The sequence below is a fragment of the Panicum virgatum genome, chromosome 9N, assembly GCF_016808335.1.
Source record: "Panicum virgatum strain AP13 chromosome 9N, P.virgatum_v5, whole genome shotgun sequence".
In the NCBI taxonomy this organism is placed as follows: Eukaryota; Viridiplantae; Streptophyta; class Magnoliopsida; order Poales; family Poaceae; genus Panicum; species Panicum virgatum.
In genome coordinates this window covers 70416093-70440485 of record NC_053153.1, presented here as the reverse complement: position 1 = coordinate 70440485, position 24393 = coordinate 70416093, and the positions used below count along the sequence as shown (strand labels likewise).

Here is a 24393-nt window from a genome sequence, read left to right as displayed (position 1 = left end):
CCTTTTTGAGACCATAATGTTTTGATCATTTCTTCAGTTGACAGTTAAAACTATAGAACTTTACGTTGAAATATAAGGTCAGTCTCAGTAGGAGGTTTCATGGGAGTGTTTCCAAAACTGCCAAGTCAGCATGACATTCAAATGAAACTACTTCTCTCAGTGCACAATTTCATAAACAGAATATAACATTAAATTATGCAATGGTGGTGTGATCAAATATGTCATGTTAACTATGTAATCTTTTGTAAAACAATATACTAGGATATAGTTCATTTAACAAACATACTAGCATGAATAAAATACAAAAATCTCATACCTATGACATTCTGTTTTGCATCTCAAAGTCACGTAATGTTAAATTATCCATTAATAATTTGATCAAATTTAAGATTAAGATTGTGGAAATAGTGAGGCTAATTATGTGGCTCAGACGGGACTACAGGTGGAACCCACTGCAATTGACATTAACTATAGTCAATTCTACAGTGGCAAAATCCTACGGCCGAGATGATATGGCTCCGTAAGGCTGAGCGCACTGGGTGCGCTAAACCGTCCGGAAGCCCATCCTGCAGTAACGCTATAGCGGAAAAACCGCTGCAGCGGGGGACTGTAAGCTGTGCGCTATGATTGCAGATGGGTCGTCGTGCGCTATTCCCAGGGGGACAGTGTGGACGGGCGGTATACGCCATGTCGGTCTCCTCCCGCCGCCGCTCCCAACCGCCGCCACTGCCGCTCGAGGCCATGGCGAGCAGCGCCGCGCGCCGGGGGTAGGTGAACCGGGGAGGTGAGGAGGAGGAAACGAGGAAGAGGAGGAGGCGGCGGCGGCCGGCAAGCCCATCGCCGAGGAGGAAACGAGGAAGAGGAGGAACCGGGGCGGAGGAAACGAGGAAGAGGAGGAGGAAGCGGCGGCCGGCAAGCCCGTCGCCGAGGAGGAAGGAGGGATGCGGCCGGAGCTCCGCCACCGTGGCTGGCGCGCGAGGTCGAGCTCCACCGCCCCCGGCCGGCGCACACGAGCTCGAGCCCCGCCGCCGCGGCTCCGGTCGGGGACGAGGCGGGGGACGCATTCGCGCCCAGGACGACGCGGGCTCCGCCACGCGCGGGAGGCCAACTGTGGGCGGCCATGGCCCCCGCGCGCGCCGCCGGAGCCTAGCCCGGCCTCCGCGAGGCCCACCTCCGCGCCGCGCAGGCGCGCGCGCGGCTCGATCCGCCGCCGCCGTGCCGCGCGCCCGTCGGCAAGGGAGGAGGAGGGAGGGACGGAGGCGCCGCCGGCCATGGAAGGGAGGGGTTGGGGCCATAAGGGAGGAGAGAGGAGGCGCGCCGGCCATGGAAGGGAGGGTGTTGGATGGAGCTGAATCCGCGACGAGGGAGGAAGGATGAGGGACGTGCCAGCCATGGAATGGGGGAGAACGACGGCCATGCCGGGCGGGAGGAGCAGGAACGCAAGATCTGGCCACTCCGTCGGCCTGACCCGCCGCCGCGCGGGCTGCCCCTCCCCCGCGGGCTCGCCGGCCGCGCCGCGCGGGAAGGGGCCGGGGCGGCTCGCCGACCGGCGCAGGGAGGGGGCGGGGCGGCCCGCCGGCCGGAGCAGAGAGGGGGCGGCGGGAGGAAGCAGGAGGGCGCGGCCTTGGAGAGAGAGGTGCGGGAGGGAGAAGGGAGGAGAGAGAGTTTGCGGGAGGGAGAAGGGAGTAGAGGATGACACTAGATCCCATGAATGATAGTTAATATAGAGGATGATATATAGAGTACGATGAGTGCGGAAAAACTGGAGATGGAGAAAAGAATCTTGATGACTAGAATAAAATATTTGTTTTAGATGATGAATTTAGAATACCACGAGTACATATAGCATAATAGCAAAGATGCATAATGGTTGCTGCATTAAATATTTATAAGGCTACCTTTTTTTTCCTGCATTGTTGATGCCCTAAGGGCAGTCCCAACCCAGACTCTACTATTAAAGTCTAAATCTCAAAGACTCCATCATAAGAAACTATACTTCCCAATGCAAAGTGTGTTACTTTGGTTTATATGGCCCACTTATCTCTCTCACATTCATTCTTGATTTGCGTGAAGACTTGGAGTCTAAATAAGACTTGAAGTCTAAATAAGACTTGGAGTCTTGATTTCTCTCCCTCTCTCTTCCATAAATATAATGGCACATCAGCAAAACACAATAAATAGGAGGCTTAGACTCTCCAGTACAGTTTGGGTTGTGACTGCCCTAAAGTTAAAACGTGGCGTCCATCGGCCAGTCCAACTGTCAAGCGTTCAAGCGTCCATCGCCCCCGTCTCTGCTCTGCCGGACGCGCCGCCCCCACACCGTTGGCGTTTCCGACTCCGACAGTACAGAAAATCGCCGCGGCGTCGGTCCATCTGCGGCGACCCTTGACCTCCTCCTCTCTCCACCCTCCACAGAACCCAACAATCCGCTGATCTCAACTGCCGGTTCCTGGGCGCCCCCGATCCGGCGACGATGGATGGCGGCGGCGACGCCTTCGGGTCCTCGACGGCGCCGCTGGCCTGGCACGATTTCCTCGAGCGCATGCGCCAGCCCTCCGCCGCCGAGTTCGTCAGGTCCATCAAGAGGTTAGCTCTAGCCCCCTCTTCCGCTCCCGCCCCCCATCATTCCCATGGGTGAAATTGGGTTCATGTGGAGGTGGTGAGATCCGAGGCGAAGCATGTTTCTGGCGGCGCGAATGGGACTAAGTAGTGCGAGGTGAGAGATTGTTCAAGTGTAGTGTAAATTCGGGGCTCCTTGAGCAGCATCGTAGGGGATTTGGTTGCTGCGCCCTTCGGAATATCAGCCCATGGTGTTAGCGAGCTTGTAGGAGTTTGGGCATGGCAACCTAGGTTTGCTATTCAGGCTGCTACCTTCATTTGTGTAGGTTCGAGCTGAATTTTCATGGCATTCCTCTCAGTGCCACCTCTGGGGGTCAGGCCTACTGTACTTGGATAGTTGGATGGACGCACACCCTGCAATATTACACCGAGATGTTCGTCAATGTGAAATAGTTATGCATTTAGGCAGGACTGCATTTAGATGTATCATATGTAGAGGAAACTTGCTTGATTTTCTGTATTCTTCAGCTAAGTTAGACTGCCGCTAGATTTGAGTAGAATACACCAGAGTATCTATACATTGAACTCACATATGGAGTTTAATGTGCCTGTTTAATTGACGATTTTTTCAGGAAAAATCCTTGTTGCCAATGTAGGCTCAGAGTATGTCCTGGATTTATCCATAGTACCTGCTACAGCTAAAAATAGAACTTGACTCGAGCTGTGCCATAGTCATCATATTTGAGTACTTCCTCTGATCATAAACATAAGTCCATCTATGTTTGTCCTAGGTCAAACTTTTTTTACTTGGACTATCAATACTAAAATTTCATAAAGATTGTCGAGACAAGATTTGCATTCACTATGAAAAATACTTCCATAGAATGTAATTATTTCCATTTTAGATAATAGTTTTGATAGATTTTGCTAGCCAAAATTGAAAAGATTTGACATAGGACAAACCTAGATGGACTCACATTTGTGATTGGACGAAGTATATATTACTAATTGAGCATATGCTATGAATGACGCTAGAAGCTCAGAGTTGTGAAAAAATGCTTCCTGAACTAGATTATTCTAATGTATGCTGTGGAGACACCACGGTTTTCTTTCTAGACCTGGTAGGCAATAATACTTGACATTCATGTAGATATTTTTGTTAAATGTTTGTCTCTAACTTAGTTATGTTTCGTGTCTACAGCTTTATATTGACTTTCTCGAGCAGAGCTCCTGATCCAGAGCAAGATAGTGCATCTGTTCAAGAGTTCCAGGAAAACATGGAAGGTGCTTTCAGAGCACACACTCCTTGGGCTGGCAGTTCAGAAGAAGAACTAGAGAGTGCTGGTGAGGTAATTGCCTTATTCTGCAGTGCTACTATCGCATTTGTATGCATACAGAATTACAGAGACAGGGTTCAGTGTATTTGTTCTTACAGACACCTGACTCAGAAATAACGATGAAAATATGAGCTAACCAATCTTCAGCTCTCATATACCACAGCAAGCGGACAGAGACTCACATATGCACTAGAAACCTGGCAAAAGCACTCAGCCAAAGGGATAACATTCTACCAAGCAGAATAGCATTCACTTAACAGTGCAAGAACCAAACATGTTTTTTAAACATATAGTATCATTATCTCACCCTTTTGGAGCACATCAATCTTCAGAGTACATTTGTTGTCTACATCTCAACAAACCGACTTCAGGCAGGCTACCTTGCTTGATTTATTCGGTTGTGTGTCTTGCATAGGTTTCCATGATGACATTGAGGAGTTGCTGCTTTGGCTCTTTACCACACTAGCGCTGATATCCTCCATCTCCAGTCAAAATAAAATGTCTTCCTTCATGCCATAGGAGTAAAGACATGTACATCTTGGTAAATATTGGGTTACCCAGAATCCCAGACGTTGTTGTAAAGAAAGTTAATTGCAAGAAACATTTAAATTCTGAGCTATCATGCTCCAATCTGCGACAGCAACTCAACTTTGGGAGAAAAAGAGTACAAAGTAGTTTCTGGTTCAGTACAGAATAGCACATAGGAGTATCCTAAATTTTCTTACGAGTAATGTATCCTTACTTGAAACAGGACTGTCACTAAATACTATTCGGCCAGATATACGTTTTGATTTTCTTGGGACATATTGTGTTCCATGAAATCATGTTGCTAATCCCCTGCAAGGATCTGTTGGACTATTTATAAACAGACTTCCCTGGGAATTGTCTGTTAGATTCCTGAACCCTCTTGGGACTTGGCCATCCTTTTCGCCAGATAGTGCTATACTGAACTCACACATGGTTTATTGATTGGGTACAGGAACTTGACTTTTGTTCCCAATTAACCCCAGGACCTAACAGTTGCCACTTGAGTTGGTTGCACTGTGTGTTCTTGTGTTATCTCAACTAATTTCTGTACTCAAGGTATATGAATGCTGAAGGGCGGGCCTGGTGCAGCGGTAGAGCCTACCGTCTGTAACTGGAAGTTTCCGTGTTCGAGCCCCAGCCTCTGCACATTTGTTCAGGAAAGGCTTGGTGCTTTAAACAACCCTTCCCCAGACCCCGCGCAGTGCGGGAAGCCTACGGCACTGGGTACGCCCTTTAAGGTATATGAATGCTGAGGTAGTTTCTCTGCTTAGATCATGATATCTTGATATGATACTCTGAATGGCCATTACTAATTTGGTAATTCTTTCCTTCTGAATACAATAATAGGTATCGGAACTTTACTTCAGCCATAAAGGTTCAAAATTCTTAGATGACGCGCTATTCAAAATCCTCTCCGGTGGAGATCACCGGAATCGGCCGCCGTTGGGTTAGGGTTGCTAGGTGGGTGGGTCCATGACCGGTGACCTTAGAGGGAGGGGTGGGGCGGCGGTGGCCCCGCGGTGGTGGCAGGTTGCCCGGCACCGCCGGTCGGCCCGGAGCAGGACAACCGGTGGCCTGTGCCGGCGGCGGGAGGACAACCGGTGGCCTGTGCCGGCGGCGGAGGACACCGGAGTTCGGAAGGGCGTGGTGGAGGCAGCGTGGGCGGTTGGTGGGCGGCTTGGTCGCCGGCGGCCGTGGCCGGTGGGGGAGGCCGGTGGGAGCGTGGCCGGTGGTTGCAGCATAAGAGCGCTGTTGGCCGCGGGGGAGTCTCTGTCAGATGGTGGTGGATGAGTTGCGGTGCAGCAGGAGGGAGAGAGGAAGAAGAAAGAGGAGGTAAGGAAAGAAATCTGGAGGAAGAAGAAGGAAGGAAGAAGAACAGTAGTAGAGAGGGGCCTTCGTTCGCTGCCACGGATAGCAGCGAACGTGCGTCCTCCAGTGGCCCTGATGAAGGTTAAAGTAGCCATGCTGCTCTATTATAATTCAATTAAGACCAGCAGTGGTATGGCAACATGCTATTGCCAAGTACTAATACACATACTCTACTATCATGTTATTGTACAATATTCATACAAACAAATGACATTCTATCCTAGTTTCATGCATATTGCACTTGAATTGTTTTAGTTCATCATGCTAAAATTCACCAACTAATATTCTGCTGTATACTTATTTTTCTTGTGCAGTTGTATGTGCTGGAATCTTTGCTCTTTGTAGCATATAGCAACATTTAATATTGTTTGCTCTGTGCTTTTAGGGACTTGAGAAATATGTTATGACAAAGCTGTTTAATCGGGTATTTGCTTCGGTCCCAGAAGATGTGAAGAGTGATGAAGAGCTTTTTGAGAAAATGTCTTTGCTACAACAGTTTATAAGGCCTGAAAACTTGGATATAAAACCAGAGTATCAGAATGAAACATCTTGGCTGGTATGAAATATAAGTTGCCTCGCTATTGGGATTTTGTAATATCATTGATTGTCTTGCTGCACTTCAATTTCTCACTTATGTTACACTGCCATTGCCCATTGCATCTTTCTGCCACTCAATTCCCTGTTGCTGCCAGCCACCTTCTCAAGGAGTAGTTGAAGAACCTTCTATTTTTTATATAGAATATGAACTTATGTGATCAATTATCAGCAGATCTACCAATATTCAAATTAGAGCTAACAAATGTATACTGCTACATATTGACTAAGCCATTTGTTTAGATAGACCTTATGACTGCTATTCATTCTTCATATTGGTGTTATTCACCAATACTCCTTTCTTTGTTTCTTTCTTTCCTGTTTATTGTCTTTCATTGTTTTCTTTTGGTACAGCTGGCGCAGAAGGAGCTGCAGAAGATAAATATGTATAAGGCTCCAAGGGATAAGCTTTCTTGCATCTTAAACTGCTGTAAAGTCATCAATAACTTACTGCTAAATGCTTCTATTGTATCCAATGATAACCCCCCAGGAGCCGATGAATTCCTTCCAGTCCTCATCTATGTTACCATAAAGGTATGGTTAATAGCCTTTGCATATGTGGAATCATGATTGGTGATATTTTGTTAGGATGGCTGTCTTCACAGAAGAAGTATACGTTGTCAGCACTACTATTTTTATTTGCGGTGCTACGTTGGATGAATAAAATTTGCCCCTCTTGCCCTTGCACGGACAAGTTTTGACATGCCAATTTGACAGTTTAGTAGATTTTTGCTTGACTTTATTTTATGTTGGAAAAATATCAACAAAGTTTTGATGTTGGTCATAGTGTGTCTGACCTGCCGGACTTGTTTCACATGAGTGTCCCTTAGTGCGTCCAACTGTTGGTGGTACTGTGCATCCTTGCTTTGCTCCTCAGTGCTTTCCCTTCAGGCTGTACAACTGTAGCTTGTGTTATGAACTTGGCATACCTATGAACATATTATGCAATTGTTTGACCGCAGAAACTTCTAGTTAAAATCTGCTCGAGCTTTGCTTTGAAGGATGATGATCATACTTTCAATAACAAACCTATATATTTATAAGGATCTAGAAAATATCTACCTTCAAGAAAGGAGCCTCTGAAGTAACACTTGAGCTACATAGTAATGAAAATTTCGTGCCACAATGTTCAATAGAGACTTTGGGTTGGATATCTTGTGTAGGTGCCATTATAGTTTTCAGTTGATCTGGAATGAACCTAGCTCAGTTGGTGGAGGGTGTGGATGCACGCCCAGGCCACAGAAGTTTGAGTCCTTATTGAGGTGAATTTGGGTGAATGTTTCTTCTTAATATGAAGCTGGCTAATTCCTCCTAGGTTAGTGTAACCCCCACCCCACCCCGTGGTGTCCTTCTGCAGAAGTATCACTCAGCATTAGTGAACTACTTGGTTATCTTAAAATAATACTTGTCAAATATGGCCTTGAGTCTAGCTTTAATAATTTTGATTCTTATCTGGACTATAATGTTAGGTATCAGGTTTCAATTTTTTTCTGTATATCGTTTTATGCAATTTATTTCACACCCTGGATTGTTATAATAACTAAACACATATTGTTCTTAGTGCAGGCTAATCCTCCACAGCTGCACTCAAATCTATTATACATACAGAGATATAGACGGCAAACACGATTGGTGTCAGATGCTCAATACTTTTTTACAAACATACTGTCTGCTGAGTCTTTCATATGGAACATTGATGGGGAATCACTGTCCATGAATGAGCTAGATTTCCAAAGGAAGATGGACTGGGCAAGAGAGCGCTTGTTGGGATTATCAGCTGACTCAGAAAATCAGGATAATCAAGCCAATCCTGATGTCCAAGAGCGGAGATCACAGAATCTTAAAGCTAATAGGAGTTCTGATGTTAGCTTATCCTTGAAAGACCCCATCCAAGGCTCAGGACAGGACATGAGAAGGGACAGTGATGTGAGTGTGGGTGGTAAACCAGTTGAACGGGTGCAATCTGTTTCTGATTTAGAGAATAAAGGAGCTACTGAGCTCCTCAATCATGATGACTTGAACAAAAAGTTCCAGGAGTACCCGTACCTATTTGCCCGGGCTGGTGACCTGACCATTGCCGATGTTGAAAGTCTCTTGAATTCTTACAAGCATCTAGTAGTTAGGTATGTAGCACTTGCACAAGGTATGGGTGTCAGCCCTGAAACCACTCTTGCTCAGAGTGGTCAAACATCATCTGATCTGGTAGCATCCGAAGAACCTGAGAATGTGAGTAGTGTGGTAAATAACAATGATAACAGTGAAGGAATTAGCAAAACTTCTGATGATGTTCCAAGTGAAAACCATCATACGGAAGCATCTGAACAAATGACCCAGAAAACCGCTGTTGACCCCAGTGATGATCTGAAGGTAACGAAGGATGAAGCATTGCATCAGGCTGAGAATTCGTGAGCTGTTTGGTCAAAAGACCAGCTGAATTGGGAATACAAGGGGTCCCCAAGATGACAATGACCACGAAACAGAGTACATGTTTCCCTGAGCGGTATGCAGCAACTCTTCAAGCCACAAATGTGCATGCTGCAAGCTTGAATGCATTTATTCTGCATTGTGGGAGATAAATCCATTCTGCTGAAGCTGTTCTTAGATCCAAATGCTTGTTCATTGCATTATAGTTCTTGGCTCTGCTGTAAGTTTGTTTTTGGTGAACACACCTTCCTTTTTATTTCCTTAAAACTAATACTTTTGTAACTAGAATTTCTTAAGTGAAGCTAGTTCATACCAAAATATATATTCAGAGGAAACAGTATGAAAATTCCATGAGCTTATGGGGCCATGGAGGCATCTGCCCATGCTTCTTGATCCCGCATCCACTGCAGTTGTATCAGCTAGGGCTGACCTTCCTCTGGGAGAAAATCGTTGCCATCTTCTCAACGAAACAAGTAACTGCGTGCTGTTTGATTCAGGTACACGACGTCTATTTCAATGGTTGGACTGAACCAAATGCTACTTCAGCACGACAATTCACGGACCACTAGACACGGCGTCTATTGAATGTATCACAATGCACGGAATGAGGTAACTATCTTGCTATTTGCTGTCTGTTTCGGTTCTACAAATTTTTAGTGTTCCGAGCGTCTTCTTCTAATAACTTTATGGAGGCTGATTGATGATTACCACCGGTCAAGTAGATTCCGATGGTACAATTTCGTCGGCTCAATCATAGGGGATCTGGGAGAAGAATCGAGAACTCGAGATCTACTAAAGGTTAGTACCGCATTAACAATACTTTTCCTCCCCAGTTGAGCTGTGCAGAACATGCGCACGTCTGCCTGTAGCCCCCCAATTGCTGCGTAGTCAATTCAATCACCATTCGATTCAAGAGGCCCAGAACGGACGCGTGTAAACAATCCGATGTTTGTTTATCCTAAACAAGGACTTGCTCAACAATTTATTGGTCACGGCAAATACATTGGATTATCTAATCTAATAGTAACATGGAATGTGCTAGCTAGGCTGCTATAGTTATGAAGCAGTACATGTTGTCTTTTCTTTGGCCGGTAGGTAGGTCCTGCGTCGTCACCGGATCGGAGGTTGCCGTAGTTGAGCCCCCGTCCCAGGTTGCAGAAGCTAGAATTTTATTTGACGATATCATGTGGTAAACAAATGTGTACGTGTGAGTTGTGACTCAAGTTTTGCCGATGAACAGACCCGTTTAAATTACAATTTACAACTCTTCCTCTTGACATTTTCAACACAGGTTAGACGACACTGAGTGAACAGATTGGGTGTCATTAACCGCAACACTTAACCTAAATGTGAATGGAGGCGAAAACGACGGGAGCGCTAGATTCGAGCTAGATCGAAAGCATCGGTGTGAATTCACCTTTACAACACCGAAAACTATGATGGATCAGATAGATCAGCTGTAGTACAGCAGAGCTAGCGTGCAACTGGCTGCAAACTGCTTAAACACGAAGCCTTTCCAGGAGACACAAAGCGCGTCCTTCCGAGCACTTTCCGATTACATTAAGTAATCACCAAAAGCCTAATTAAACAAAAACGGAGGCAAGTCCAGCAAGTATCCAATGCTCTCGCTCGCTCAATAATCCACACACTTACTGTTCGGAACAAAAAATATAACTTATATTTTTGATCTTAAATTAAAAAACGAAAGAATCTTTGGTAGACGCTAGGCATGCATGCACCTAGCTTGCAGTGCTGACAGGGAGGCGAAAAATGTGGAACAATGTATTGCTGAACGAGGCGTGATCTCCCCCCTATTGGGTTTAGCAGAAGCTCCACAGCCTCATCACCTCGCCGTCGTCCTCTTGATCCTCCCACGTCGACGAGAACGGCGCGGCGCCGGCGGCCATCAGATCCATGAACTTGGGCGAGGCGAAGGCATCCAGGTCCGTCCACAGCTCGTCCCCCTCGGCCGGCGAGCCGGTGCTGGCCGCAGCGGACGATGAGGTAGTAGTGTGCTCCTGGACGTGGTCGGCGCTGCACAGCGTTGAGACTGACAGAGAGGCAGACGTCGGTGTGGTCGCGCCGGCGCTGGAAGAGCACCTGTCGTCGACGCTGGCGCCGAGGCCCGCGTCGAATGCCGCGGCGGCCGCGGCCGCCGCGCGTTGGATGGACCTCGGTGACATGGCGCCCGACGACGACGCCGGGTCTGAGTGGCGGGTATCGACGTGGTGCGGGGAGGAGGAGGACGACGACGGCGACGAGGCGGCGGCGGCGGCGGGGAAGTTGAGGACGGCGCCGGAGCCCTTGAGGCAGAGCAGCGCGGCGTCGTAGGCGCGCGCCGCGGCCTCGGGCGTGGCGTAGGAGCCGAGCCATATCCGGCGCTTCTGGTTGGGCGCCCTGATCTCCGACACCCACGACCCCCAGCTCCGCATCCGCACCCCCTTGTACGGCCTCGCCGCCGATTTGCCGCCTACGCCGCTCTCCGGCCTGGCCTTGTCGTCCGAAAAGGCCGCCGCGGTGGCAACGCCATTGCTTGTGTTCTTCACCATCACTGTTCGCCGCGCGCGGTGCTAGATCTCTTCCTCCGTGCGTGCCTTCGACGGGGAGGGGGAGGGTGATGCGTGGCAAGTGGGCTGGTATTTATAGTGTCGTCGAGGAGCTCGAGTGGGAAAGGGCAAGCGCTGGGCTGTTTGAACGCGCAAGCAAGGGGGTGACCAGCTAGTCGGGAATCCAATACCACGCGCGAGCGTCAGCGAGCGTGCTGGGGCTCGATTCCCAACCGCCCAACTAGTTTCACGTGGGTGGGGCCTGTTGACCGTTTTTATTTCTCATCCAATTCCATCCTCACACGTTAATTGATTTGCATTAACTAACTCCACGGTGTGGGACGTGACGGCGACATAAGCTGTGTATATGCTTGTCGTGCATATACATATAGGAGATATAAGAGCCTAGTTGTCTAATTTAGAGTCGATATGTTCTACGTAATAGGCCTCAGCCACATACTCTATGTATTCGACCTACCTGGTATTCTCTTTTCTTTTTCTTTTTTCAATCTTTTTTGTTTATCGTCTTTATGTTCTGTTTTCAAGATGTTCTTTTAATAAAGATTTCATATAAAGTAAGCTAAAAAGTTAACTCGATAAGTTGTATTTCTACAAGTTGTATCACGAACTTATGCATCAAAGTTGTGTGAGAAGATTTGGAAAAAATTATGTTCAAAATTATTATTTGGTAAGGAGGCTGGAATAAGTTATGCGTAAAATTTATACGTATCATGTTAAAAATTTGTCCTACAAAAAGTTGGTTGAAAAAAGTTATGCATAAAGTTACAAGTATAGTAAAAGTTGTGCTGAAAAATTATCATCTAGAAGTAATAGTTATGCGTAAAAATTTATACGTGTCAGCTAAGAAGTTGACCTACAAAAAGTTGGTTGGAAAAAGTTATGCATAAAACTTACAAGTATAGTAAAAGTTGCGCTAAAAAATTATCATCTAGAAGTAATAGTTATGCTGAAAAATATCATCCAATAGTTGTCTAAAAAAAGTTATACATACAACTTTCTAAAAGTAGAAAATTGTGGAGAAGAAAAATTTTCCAAAAAGGAAACTCAGCCGCTGGCATCTCTCCTAGCGCGTGCTCATTAGCCGAGCCCCTGTATACTACTCCAATGGTCCTGAATGATTTCATAAAGAGAAAGGTTATGTGAGCTGAATGAGAATTTTTTTTCCTACGTGAAATCGCGGAAATCAAAAAACAAGGCTAAGGAGCCGGATATTTTATCCAGGTTGGGACGCCAAGAGGGGGATGGAGCGCGGAAGCCGAAAATGGAAAGGGAAAAATGCGGAAACCAAAGATGAAATGTTTTGGGCTGTCGGAAATCGTTTGTTAGGTTCCTTCCTGGGGCGCGCGCGGACTAGCATGCCCTACAGTGGAGAAAGGGTTGGGGCTTGCGAGATTTGGAAGACGCGCATGCTGAGGTGTCATGCCACCACTCTTCACCTTCCTTTAACAAAGTATGTGTACTTCTTGGATGCTCAACTTTTCTAGTCTTGTTGATCGTTCACATACAAGCTGGGACAAATCCGTGGTTCGATCCACCTTCCTGGTCGAGTTCGTGCTATAAGCCTATAACAAGGTATGTGCAGTGAATAGCATTTTTATTTCAGACATCATCATCAAGAAAACATCGAAGCATAATTCTGAACACTGATCTTCATTATAACGAGAGAGAGAGAGAGCTCCCTACTTTGATATGTTTATGAAATATTGTAACTTTTTTAGAAAAGGAAAACTTTATTAATTTCAATTAGATACATCGAGCTGATACATCGCCTTGAAATGTTCCCGGCATCTGCCCTAATGGCACACAGCCCTACAAAAGAGTTTTTGATAATATCCAAGCGCACTAATAGCTGTCAATCATAAGACTAGACTGCCACCCATGCACCCGGGCAAAAAAGTCTTTGGCCATCTGGGCCAAAAAGTGCGATGCCGATATATTGTAACTTGAAAGTTTTTTATATTCGCGATCTTGTTAGGCACACTTCCAAATAATTTAGGTGTCACTGATATATCAAAGTTTAAACAAAGGATATGGATGTATGTGAAAGTGACATTTTTTACTTGAGAAAGTACTAGTGATATGGTGGTTTGACATTGTCCTAGATTGAGATAATCTTGTTTGGTGGAACCACATTTCGTAATTTTGGAGTTTGTCTAACCGCTTTTATTTTAATCTAAGTTGCAAGGGAAGAAATTTAAGTTTTGCAACAATCTCGTGTGAGGATCAATGGTTCTATTACGTAATTATTTAAACATAATTTCATTTGTCAAAAAGGCTATTACAATTGTTTTGCACGTCCATTTTCACAACATACTTATTTAAACGTAATTTCATTTGCCCTGTTTAGTTTCCAAAAAAGTTTTTACAGTACTTATTACATCGAATCTTCGGACACATGCATGAAGCATTAAATGTAGTTGAAAAAAATAACTAATTACATGGTCTAACTGATTAGCATGAGATGAATCTTTTAAGCATAATTAGTCCATGATTGATAGGACATTATTTGTCAAGTAACAACAAAATGTGCTACAGTGTCAAAACCCAAACTTTTTCAACAACTAAACACAGAGAAGATTGAAGTGTAAACATCACTGCACAACACAGCAGCAAAGGTAAACTGAACCCGACTTTGCTCTTGGCTGTTCTTACTTGAGAAGCTACGCACCTAGACATGGCATATGGGGGAGCGGAACAAATTCCAATAGAGTTTCAGGAACATTATTCAGCGTCAGAAAGAAAAGAAATGAAAACCATCACATGCACGCACTGCCAACTTCGCTGATGCTGTCGGAGACCAATAATAATAATTAATGAAGTCTGTATTTAGAAATCATAAAACTAGATCGATTAGCTGCCAGAAAGCAAATACAAAAGCCAGAGTAAGCTTTTAATCATTTTCTTTTTTGTCCCTGACAAAGCTTAGGTTACGTGTCTTATTGGACTACTAGTTCAAGATCTGCAGCAGAATAACTAATTAAGGTCGTTGGGTATCTAATTGGAGCAGTCTGTAAATGACTAAATTCGTTTATGGCCATGGAGCATGGTCATGATTTCTCTGAGGACAGGATCGGACAACATTTGCCTACTGCATGCATGCTTGTAAGCTGAAGTACAACTGTACAAAGCACCGGTACTTCCAGATCAAAGTCGCATGCAAATCGTCATATCCAAGCAAGTTACATGCCTCAGGAGCCCCACAAGGAGAAAATGTAAGTGTCGGGCCCAGGGCAAGGCTGACACCCGCGATGATCAAGTGCCCTATTTGTGTAAAGACTGGGCAAGCGATTTAGGGAAAGTTTTGCTCCCCACGGCAAGTGATCAGGTGATAATTTGCCAGCATTCCCGAACTGAAGGGAGAGCTAGAACACAGTATAGAGTAGTGCTCCTTAATCAGTTCCATCAGCTAGGTCATGATGATCATGTGGGCACTAGTGTTGATGATCCACGGTTTTAGTTGGGTAATAATGCCAAAACCAGATGCTGCAAGATCACCACGGGAAACGTGGGGCACTGGGGCATCATGCGAAATACCCTTACCAACTCTGCTGCGCGCCCGTGATCCACCGATGACGATGATACTAAGGGACGCGACACGCGAGAGTTGCTTTCTCTAAAGTCCGAATCGCCTCGACCCAAAACTCATTGAATTGAACTGGTTTTAATAATTTTAAAATGAGAACAACAAAAGGAAATTTGTAGAAGCGAGTGACCTAGAATTATCAATTCAGTGCCCGATTGCATCTCTAATGTGGAATTTGGGGCCTTGACGCATCTGCAGAGGAAGCAAGAGATGCCCCTCCTTGCTTCTTGTTCGTCAGTGGGCGGCAATCGATTCGATCGATTCGTTCCCGACCACCCATCATTGCGAGAACGAGACCGATCGAGCCACGGAAAACACCACACCTGTGCTAGCTGCAGGGGCTCAAATGCTCAGCATACGCACAGCTGTATTTCTCTGCGCACCAAAAAGGATTAAAGGAGGAGGGCGCCTCCATGAATACGCCTAGGTAACTAGCCGGGCACTTTACCTCACGTTCGCACATGGGAGAGGGTTCGATGGAGCGTGCTCCTGCATGGGCGCCTTCCATGCCTTGGCACGGAAGGATGCGAGCGGTGCGCTGTGCTCTGCTAGACGCTGCAGGAGCAGGACCGAGTATACTGTAGCTAGTGTGGGTCGGGTTCGTCGATCTCTTCCGAGCCCGCTTTTGCCTTTCTCCGGCCGAAGGAAGCGAGCGCCCGATCTGCCATCAGTGCCGGTGCGCTCCGGCCTCCGGTGGCTGCTGCAGTGCGCAGCCTGCTACAAGCTCTGCGCGCTGGAGGGTTCTGGGTTCTGACAGCATATGCGCCCTGTTCAGCCGACCGCATGAATAGTACAGGGCTGGTAGAATGAATAGTATTTTGTGAGAGAAAATAAGTCGAAACAAGCCGAGACAAGCCAAGCCTAGACAAGCCGATACAGTGTGTATACTGACATACATAGTGGTGCAGTGGCGCAGCACAAGTGTACGCACAGTTATACAGTTCAGCCGACAACGATGGAGCTTTTTGGATATAGACCATCGTCGGAAGTGGGCTTTGGAGAAATGCCATCGTGGGAGATGGTTTCGCCAGATTGACATTATGAAACAATGTTCATCCGCTAGAATGACACCCAAGAGATTTTTGATACCTTCTTCCCTGCATTGCCCCTGCCCCACTTTGTTTTGTTTCACCTGGACGGAACAGAATATTGCCAGATTTGAGCGCTCGCTCCTCGCTCGTCTTCTCCGCGCGGCGCCGGCGGTCGGTGAGCGCGCTCACCACACCGAGCTCGCACCCCCCACGCTCGCTCCTGCCCGCCCTCGCGAGCGCTCGCACCTGGCCGCCCCCCCCTGCCCAGCGCTCCGACGACCGCCTCCCGCACCGGGCCCGCTCACGGCGAGGTCGCCGAGCGCGCCGAGGCCCGGCTCGCAGCAAGGCGGCCCCAACGCGGGAGCCCGTCCTCGGAGGTGGTCTCGTCGCGGGAGGCGAGGCCGGCGCGGAGGAGGAACTCGGCCGTGTTGGCGCTCACGAACGTCACGCCGGAGTCGGACATGTGGAACACCGGGTTCCCCGCGAGGCAGGGTGTCGCCGGCACGTAATGCCGGCCACACAGCGGGACGAGGGGCGGCGGCGCCGCGCGCCCCGAGCGTTGGCCAGGGGCGAGGGGCAGCACGGCGGCGACCGCGGCCGGCAGTCCGGGAAGCCGTCCCCCGAGGGCACGCCCAAGGGCGAGCAGCTCGCGGAGGTCCGGCGGGAGCTGGACGCTGCCGAGCACGGCCTCCGCGAGGGCGAGCTCGGTGTCGGAGAGGCCAGAGAGGACGAGCACTCCAGCCTCGACGAGGTGAGCGAGAACCGCGGAGGGCGAGGGCGCGGGGCCCGCCGCGGCCGAGGGAGACGGGGGAGCCCGCGTGCGCGGGGTGCTGGGTGCCGAGGGGCGGTCGGCCGCGGGCGCTCACCGTCGGCGGGCTAGGCACGGGCGGTCGGAGCGAACGAGCGTGCAGTCTCGGTCCGTTTGCTGCCTCCTGTTCTGTCAGCATGAGGAAGAAGAGCGAGAGGTGCAGGGGCAATTGAGGAAAGAAAGTATGAAAAAGACATCGAATGGCATTCTAGCGGATGAACATCGTTTCATAATGGCAATCTGGCGAAACCCTCTTCAACGATGGCATTTCTCCGAAGCCCACTTCCGACGATGGTCTAAAACGGTAATGCTAATAACAGGACGCTCGACATGGAATAAAAAATCAGACGCTGCTCCACCCCCCGCTCACTGCTCTCAGCTTTATCCATTCGCCCGGCTCTACTCTCTGCTTTGGAGCTCCGCCTTCTGCTCGTCCGTTCGGCGTGCGACGTCCCCCACCTCTGTGCGGCTCGCTCAGTGCAGCTTCTCCCCCACACCCGCGCAGCTAGCTCGCCTCTCATCCCCTCTGACGTCCTCCTTCCCCACACTCGCAGCTCTCTGACCGACTTTGGCGACCTCCTCTGTCGTTGTTTACCGCCAAGTTTGCTCAGGGATACCCTTAGCAGTAAGGTTTGTAGGTAGGGATCGACTGCTCTGGAACTCGATGGTGCAAGGAACACAAAGATTTAGACAGGTTTGGGCCGTGAGTTGCGTAATACCCTACGTCATGTGTGGTTGTTTGTATTGCCTTAGGTGTTGATGTTTCGAGGGGGTCCCTGCCCGCCCTTATATATCCGGGGGGACATGGTTACATGGAAAGTCCTAGCCGAGTACAGTTGGAACCCTACTACAACACAATCGGGTAGTTTTCTTTGTATTGCAGCTAGTTCTACGCCTTTCGGGTAGTTACAAGAGAGGTAAGGTACATCCATGAGCTATCACTTACTCTAGAACATTCTATGCCAATAACCAGTCCCGCTGCCCCGGGTCTGACAAGCCCCCGAGCTCTTCGTTGCCGAGTCCTGTAGGTGTCGAGTACTTGAGTACTTCAAGTAGTCAAAACATCCTTTGGTTACTTCTGGGCCTTTCTTCAGATACGTCGAGTAGTCCTCCAAGTACTTCTGGTTGCTCCGAGACTATGAGGTGCTCAAGCCCCAAAATCTTGATCATATATGGTGCGCGAAGTACTCGCGCTCCATATGGAGTAGCCCCCGAGCTTTAGGTTGAATCGCAGAATCAGGCTGAGGGTCACTTCAGTCTTTTTCTTTCATTATTTTCTAAAAAATTGAAAAATAAATTTCTGATGCACATATTCCGCAGCCCTCGAGCCTTAAATCAAAATCCCTTATACTGCAGGTAGCCCCCGGGCAAAGATTTGGAATTAAAGATTTAAGACGTGGCATCAGATTTTATTCTTCAGAATATTTGCAGGATTCATCAGATCCGGTATCCGAAAAGACCACTTTTTCGGGTAAAAAATCCTAGAAAAATGATACAATTGGATACGCCACACTGATTGCACCCGAAATAACTTCAGAAATAAAACCCGGGATGTACGGCTCTTTACTGTATGCTCACGTGGATTTTTACTGTATGGAGAATCTGCATTATTGCGTCCTTGAATGCGTCCGTGAATGCTGTCACTGTAGCGTCACGGGTTGTCCTCTAGTTAAGTCCCTTGTTGCTATAAAAGGTGGGTGAGAGGCTGTTGCCAGAAGCACCGTGGTTCAGAAGCTATGACTTGCTTTTGGTGTTCTCGCTCTCGCCCTTCTGAGATTTGTGTAGTTCTTTCCAATAAAAAATGCTAGAAGTGAACTTGCAAGTGACAAGAGAAGTCCCTGCTACCTCATCCTGCAATCCCAATGCTCTCATCGGATCCATTTTGGACATCATGTCCTTGCATATTACAATGAGGCATGTTTGGGGTCGATGCGTTGAGTCTTGTTGTGTCACATCCTTGGGGTTGCCTATCTGTGGGTGCCCAAGAACTGACATCTCTTGTAACAAGACTTAATCTTATCACAACGTATTCGGGGAGAAGGAGAAATTTCTCCGCAAGATGCTACAAGAGATCTTGCGAGGCGATTACTGTAATCTGCCTCCAAACTCTTGAAACTTTTCTCCCAGAATACGAGTATCATTATTCCCTTGATGGGAATAACATGTTTATACTTTATTATGGCCTCGGGCCGATCTAGCTGCAGCAGGCATCGACTAGAAGCTCCAAGAGATCCAGGCGGTGTGCATGCAGGTCCGAGTCATTGTAAAGCTAGTTAGGGAAAAGTACTTGAGTTGTAATATCGAGTAGTTGTACTGTGTCGAGTACTTTCCTTTATCCTGAATTGTAATCTCAATAAAGTCGAGTAGTTGACAAGGGATGTGAGTATTTTATTTTTCCAGAATGAAATCTTAGAAAAAAATGTCTCAAAAAATCCCATGTTTTGCGCGATTGGCAACGGTCTGTTTAGATCTGTTCTTGCTTTCAAGCCCCCAGATCTAAATCTTCCTGCTCTCTCTTGCTCCCCAATCCACCTAGGGTTTAGCCAATGTATGCGCGTGAAGCGCTCCGTTGATTTCCGGATGGCCCCCAAGAAGTCAAGCAAGGGCAAGGGTGCGGCTGCGGAACCAACCCGTGAATCATGATGGATTGGAAGTAAGTGCTCTGAATCTGACCTAGAAACCTTAGTTTCTGCTGGTCTTTTAGCACACAAATCTGTCATCCCATGGTGTCCTGCCTTGGGTGAGGATCGTCCGTATGAGAATACGGGCGAAATCGTTTCTTTTGTTCCTTATTTGGAACAGGGATTGGGGTTTCCTTATTCGTTTTTCTTCTCTGGGCTCCTGCGCTACTACAGGATCTAGATTTATCACTCGACCCCTAATTCGTTTGTTCATATTTCAATCTTCGTGCATTTGTGCGAAGCTTTTCTGTGCATCGAGCCCCATTTTGAACTCTTTCGATTCCTTTTCCACCTTAAACCGCAACCAGATTCCTATGTTTTAGATGTAGTAGGTGGTGCGGGTCTTCAACTTAGACAGAGAAAAAATAAAGTCTATATCCCTTATAGTCTTAGTAGTAAAGTAATCGACTGGAAATCCAAGTGGTTCTATGTTGAGAACCAGTGGGAGAGCTTTCCCGTGATTACTCCCGGCCCTCCGATTCAGTGGCCTGAGTGGAACAAGAAACCAGTCGACGAGAGTCAACTTCCGGAGTTACTTTCACGGATTGCCGATCTTAGGCAAAAGAATGTGACTGGAGAAGCGGTCATGTTCGACTGGATGAAAAGAAGAATCCAGCCGCTGCAGGCTAGGGAAACGCTTGGTTTCTGGTATCAAGGAATAACTGACTCATCAAGGTACCCGGAGGAAGAGATCTCGAATGAGGAAGTGTTTAGTCGAGTACAACGACTACTAAGGGATGTAAAGAAAATTCCCTTTCTTCCTAATACATTTGCTACTGCGAGTCCTCAGAAATAGATACTTGATAAGAGTAGTCGATATGTAGTAATCGAGTACTTTACCTTTGTGTGAATCTGATAGAATTTGCTTTCTATAGGAGGACGTGGAGCGTTTTAAAAGTAGTCCTCCACTGCCAGGCATTTGTTCATCCTTTCCATGCGCTCTTACACTGTCAACCAAGTTGCAATATATTCATATGAAATTTCATATAAACAGTACTAATGTCTAACCTTGGTTGTGCAGATGAGGAGGCCGGTGAGGACAGAAGTGACAGGGAGCACAGCCACACTCCAAGTGCTGATACCCAAACCGGGCATCCGAGAGGTGCACGGTCGGCGGTGAGGAAGCGTCGCAGCTCCTCACAAACTACTAGCAACAGGTAAGTGGCTAGTTGATTTGCAATCGAGCACTTTTCATTTTTGAATTGCTAGTTTTAATTTTAATTTTTACTTTTTCCAAGTCCGGCGGCAAAGATGCCACGGACCTCAGCATCTGGGGAGATGCTGTGGTGGGACAAACTGTCCCTTCCACCACAGTGGACCCGTCAAAGGGGACTGGGACTACTCTACCAGTGAGTAGTTCCAATGTAGATATTGCCGGAGATGCGGGTAAGCAGGCTGTCATTGTGAGGCCGTCCCGAAAATTGGGCATCAAGGCGCTTGCCTTTAAGAGGGCTCCTACGTAAGTTGTCTAAAAAACTTGTAATTGTAGAATTTTGTCTGTGTATCGAGTAGTTTCTTAACTACTTTGTCTTGACAGAGACACGCTCCTGGAGGCAAAAGGGGATACTGAGGACGACTCAGCCCCCAAATCAGCAGTGGAGAAACCCCCCGAGTACTCCTGATATGAGTGCTCGTGATGCAGAAGACATGGCCGATGCCATGCTTCTGGACTCTCCACTTCCTGATGCTAAGAGGAGCGAAGAAGGTCTCCCGAGGGGCAGTGGAAGCGACAAGCTTCCGAAGGAGAAGGGTGGCGGGAAGCTTCCTGAGGGAGGCAACGCGACGCTGACTGAGGACACCCCTGCAGGTAAACTTATAAAGCCTTGTACTGAAAAAGTACATGTTCTTTGCACTTAATTTGATTAAGTAGCGCTTTTTCGCTTTTGATTCTCAAAATCCAGGGAATACTGCGGGGATGATTGAAGATGTGCCGAAAAGGGCCATCTCTGAGGTGCAGGCGAGTGCTTCCCAGGTCTCATCGGGAAGTGTCGCGCCACAGGAGAAGATGAAGCTTGCATTCAAGCTGTTGGGGGTAAGTAGTCGAATATATCGAGTACTTATGTATAGATCGAGTAGTATGTACTGATCCTTTGTTATTTGCTTTCTTGGCAAGTGGTGTTGGGGGAAGAGGGTAGCCAGCCCCAGGACAATTTAGAGCTGAATGCTCTGAAAGAGCGTGTGAAGACGCTCTCGTCTGAGAAGGCTGCCCTTCAGGAGAAGCTTAAGAAGCTCTCCAAGGCCAAAAAAGGTTAGTCTTTAGCATACAAGATGCGATCGACTAGTTGTTCTGCCTGGTATTTATAAGATTTTCTTTGAATCGAGTACACAGCTTGCTCTAAATCGTTAAAGATTGAGGAAAGCTTGGTACTGGATCTAAAGATTCTTATGTACCGAAACGCAGATGAAATTGAAAATCTCAAGAGGATCAAGGAAGACTCTGACCGGGAGGTGGTGATAGTTCTGAAGCAGCTGAAAGACCCGTCAGAGTCCCGGGACTCGATGCATCATGAGCTCGTGGAGCTGAGGCAAGTAAGGGACGCTACCCAAGAAGTGGCTGAGATTATGGAGATCCCGGAAGGGAATGGAGACGAACCGCTCACATTGGCGGGGAAGCTTCGAAAAGTACCTGAATGTTTCGTAAGGTACGACTCCAACCCCACTCGACAGTACGTGGGGCATGTACTCGGGTTGGTGAAATTTTACTGGCCAAGCACACGTCTTGATGCACTTGGGAAGGGTGCCAAAGCTGATTGTACTAAAGAACAATTCGGTCAATATTTGGAAGAAACTTCCGTGGTGGCCAACCAGATAATAGAGTCCCTAAACAAGCCCGAGTCCTCTTGAACTTCCATGGTGGCAAGTACTTTTGAACAAATGTTGAATATTTGTGTAATATCGAGTACTTGTTTTATGGTAGGATTGTGGAATCCTTTGATGTGTCGAGCAATCGTACTCGAAAGTCATGAGTTTTGGCAGCATTGTGCCTACTCAATCGTGATAGTGGATACGAAGAGTTGTATCCGTAAGTGCCTTAAGAGGCAAAGCATTCTCGAATAGGATCGAGTTGGATGGTTCTGAATCAAAACTCTAGTACTGACCGGTTAGGATTGAATCCTGTAGGATTAACCAAGTGGGAAAAGTACTAGTGTCATAAGTCGTAGCTTAGTCCGAATTTCTTTGTGGAAAGAAATGTTTTGTTAGAGCGGTGCTCTTATGGACTCGATTGTCCGATTAAATGAGGGGGAACTCTTATCGAGTACTTGAAGGGTTAGGAGCTTAGAATGTTCTTTGATAGATAGGTGAACAGGAGACTCTCGACAACTACTCAGAGTACTAAGGAAAACATAACTCTTTTTGTACCTCAAGCAAGCGAGTGACACCCGTCAAATACTTGAGGCAAAAAGGGTTCCGTAGTTGAAAATTTCCTTGGTAGTCTAAGCAAGCAGGAGATTCGTGTCCATTTATTTTAGAGTATCAAGAACTTATTCGTGCTCCATGAGGGATTTTCACAGTTGACAAGTTAGGATAGACCCCGCTTGGACATCTAGGTAGCATACAAATTTTTATGAAAATATCCCAGACTACTCGATCCAACGAGTAGCATGTCCTATACCAGGACTGGATTGATTTCTGAGATAGAACTGTTAGGATGAACTCCATCGAGTTAACCAAGATGTAAATATTTTACAAATATCCAAAACTTACTCGAGCGAGGCGAGTAAGGTGTCCTACCCAAGGACTGGAGTAGTTTTAATGACAGGTCTGTTAGGATGAACCTCGTCAGGTTACCCAAGACAAAAATATCGAAAAAATATCCCAAAACCTAACCTAAGGACTGGAGTAATCCTTAAGACAAGTCTATTAGATCTGAACCCCGTCGGGTTATCCAAGACGAAAATGTCGAAAGGATATCCAAAACCTACTCGAGCAAGCGAGTAGGGTGTCCTTACCAGGGACAGGAATAACTCTTAGGACAAGTCTATTAGGTATGAACCCCATCGGGTTATCCAAGACGAAAATGTCGAAAGAGTATCCAAAACCTACTCGAGCCAGCGAGTAGGGTGTCCTTAAACCAAGGACTGGAGTAAACCTTAGGACAAGTCTGTTAGGTATGAACCCCGTCGGGTTATCCAAGACGAAAATATCGAAAGGATATCCAAAACCTACTCGAGCAAGCGAGTAGGGTGTCCTACCCAAGGACTGGAGTAACTCTTAGGACAAGTTTGTTAGGTATGAACCCCGTCGGGTTATCCAAGACGAAAATGTCGAAAGAGTATCCAAAACCTACTCGAGCAAGCGAGTAGGGTGTCCTACCCAAGGACTGGAGTAACTCTTAGGACAAGTCTGTTAGGTATGAACCCCATCGGGTTATCCATGATGAAAATATTAGAAAAGTACCCAAAACTTACTCGAGCGAGGCGAGTAAGGTGTCCTCAACTGAGGATGAGTAATTCTTAGGACATGTCTGTTAGGATGAACCCCGTTGGGTTACCCAAGACGAAAATATCGTAAGAACACTCGAGGTAAACCATAAAAGACTACTCGAATGTTGCTTCAGTGCTGAGCATGGCCTTCAGAGTGGTCTTTATAATGGGGTATTGGCTAGGTGAGTGAGAGCCAAGTAGTCGATTTATGAAGGAATCAACTTTTATCGGAAACTTGTTGAGATTACAGGAATTGTAAAATGACATACTCTGACTCTTAAGACCTTCCCCTTGCTCGTAGACGTGAGCAATGGTTTACATAACTGAAAAATTTGTTCGAGGATAAACTTAGTCGATACATCAGTCGACTAGATTATCGGTAATGTCTCCTTTAGGAGTGGTGCCCCAAGAGCCTTGCGAAGCGAGTTGCACTCGAAGATCGTATGAGAGATCTTAGGGTGCATGAAGCACTTGCGTAGGAGCGTCTTG

General features: G+C 47.1%; 2 protein-coding genes across 4 annotated transcripts; one reads left to right on the top strand and one right to left on the bottom strand.

Moving 5' to 3' along the window:
• Nucleotides 1-2276: 2276 nt before the first annotated feature.
• Nucleotides 2277-9881, top strand: LOC120689824 (vacuolar protein sorting-associated protein 9A-like). 3 transcript variants are annotated; one of them, XR_005681457.1, is made up of 7 exons: nt 2277-2586; nt 3761-3908; nt 6178-6348; nt 6741-6920; nt 7953-8886; nt 9308-9419; nt 9533-9881. XR_005681457.1 is itself a non-coding variant. In XM_039972241.1 (5 exons), the coding sequence occupies exons 1-5, from the start codon at nt 2474-2476 to the stop codon at nt 8793-8795; spliced, it is 1455 nt and encodes a 484-aa protein (XP_039828175.1). In that variant the 5' UTR covers nt 2277-2473; the 3' UTR covers nt 8796-9187. The 3 variants fall into 3 exon arrangements, 1 of the variants encoding a protein (XP_039828175.1); XR_005681456.1 differs by having other exon boundaries at nt 2342-2586; nt 7953-9030; XM_039972241.1 differs by lacking the exons at nt 9308-9419; nt 9533-9881 and having other exon boundaries at nt 7953-9187.
• Nucleotides 9882-10463: 582 nt separating this feature from the next.
• LOC120689825 (ethylene-responsive transcription factor ERF014-like) lies at nt 10464-11510 on the bottom strand. Its single transcript, XM_039972242.1, has one exon. The coding sequence runs from the start codon at nt 11357-11359 to the stop codon at nt 10631-10633; it is 729 nt and encodes a 242-aa protein (XP_039828176.1). The 5' UTR covers nt 11360-11510; the 3' UTR covers nt 10464-10630.
• Between the last annotated feature and the right edge of the window lie 12883 nt (nt 11511-24393).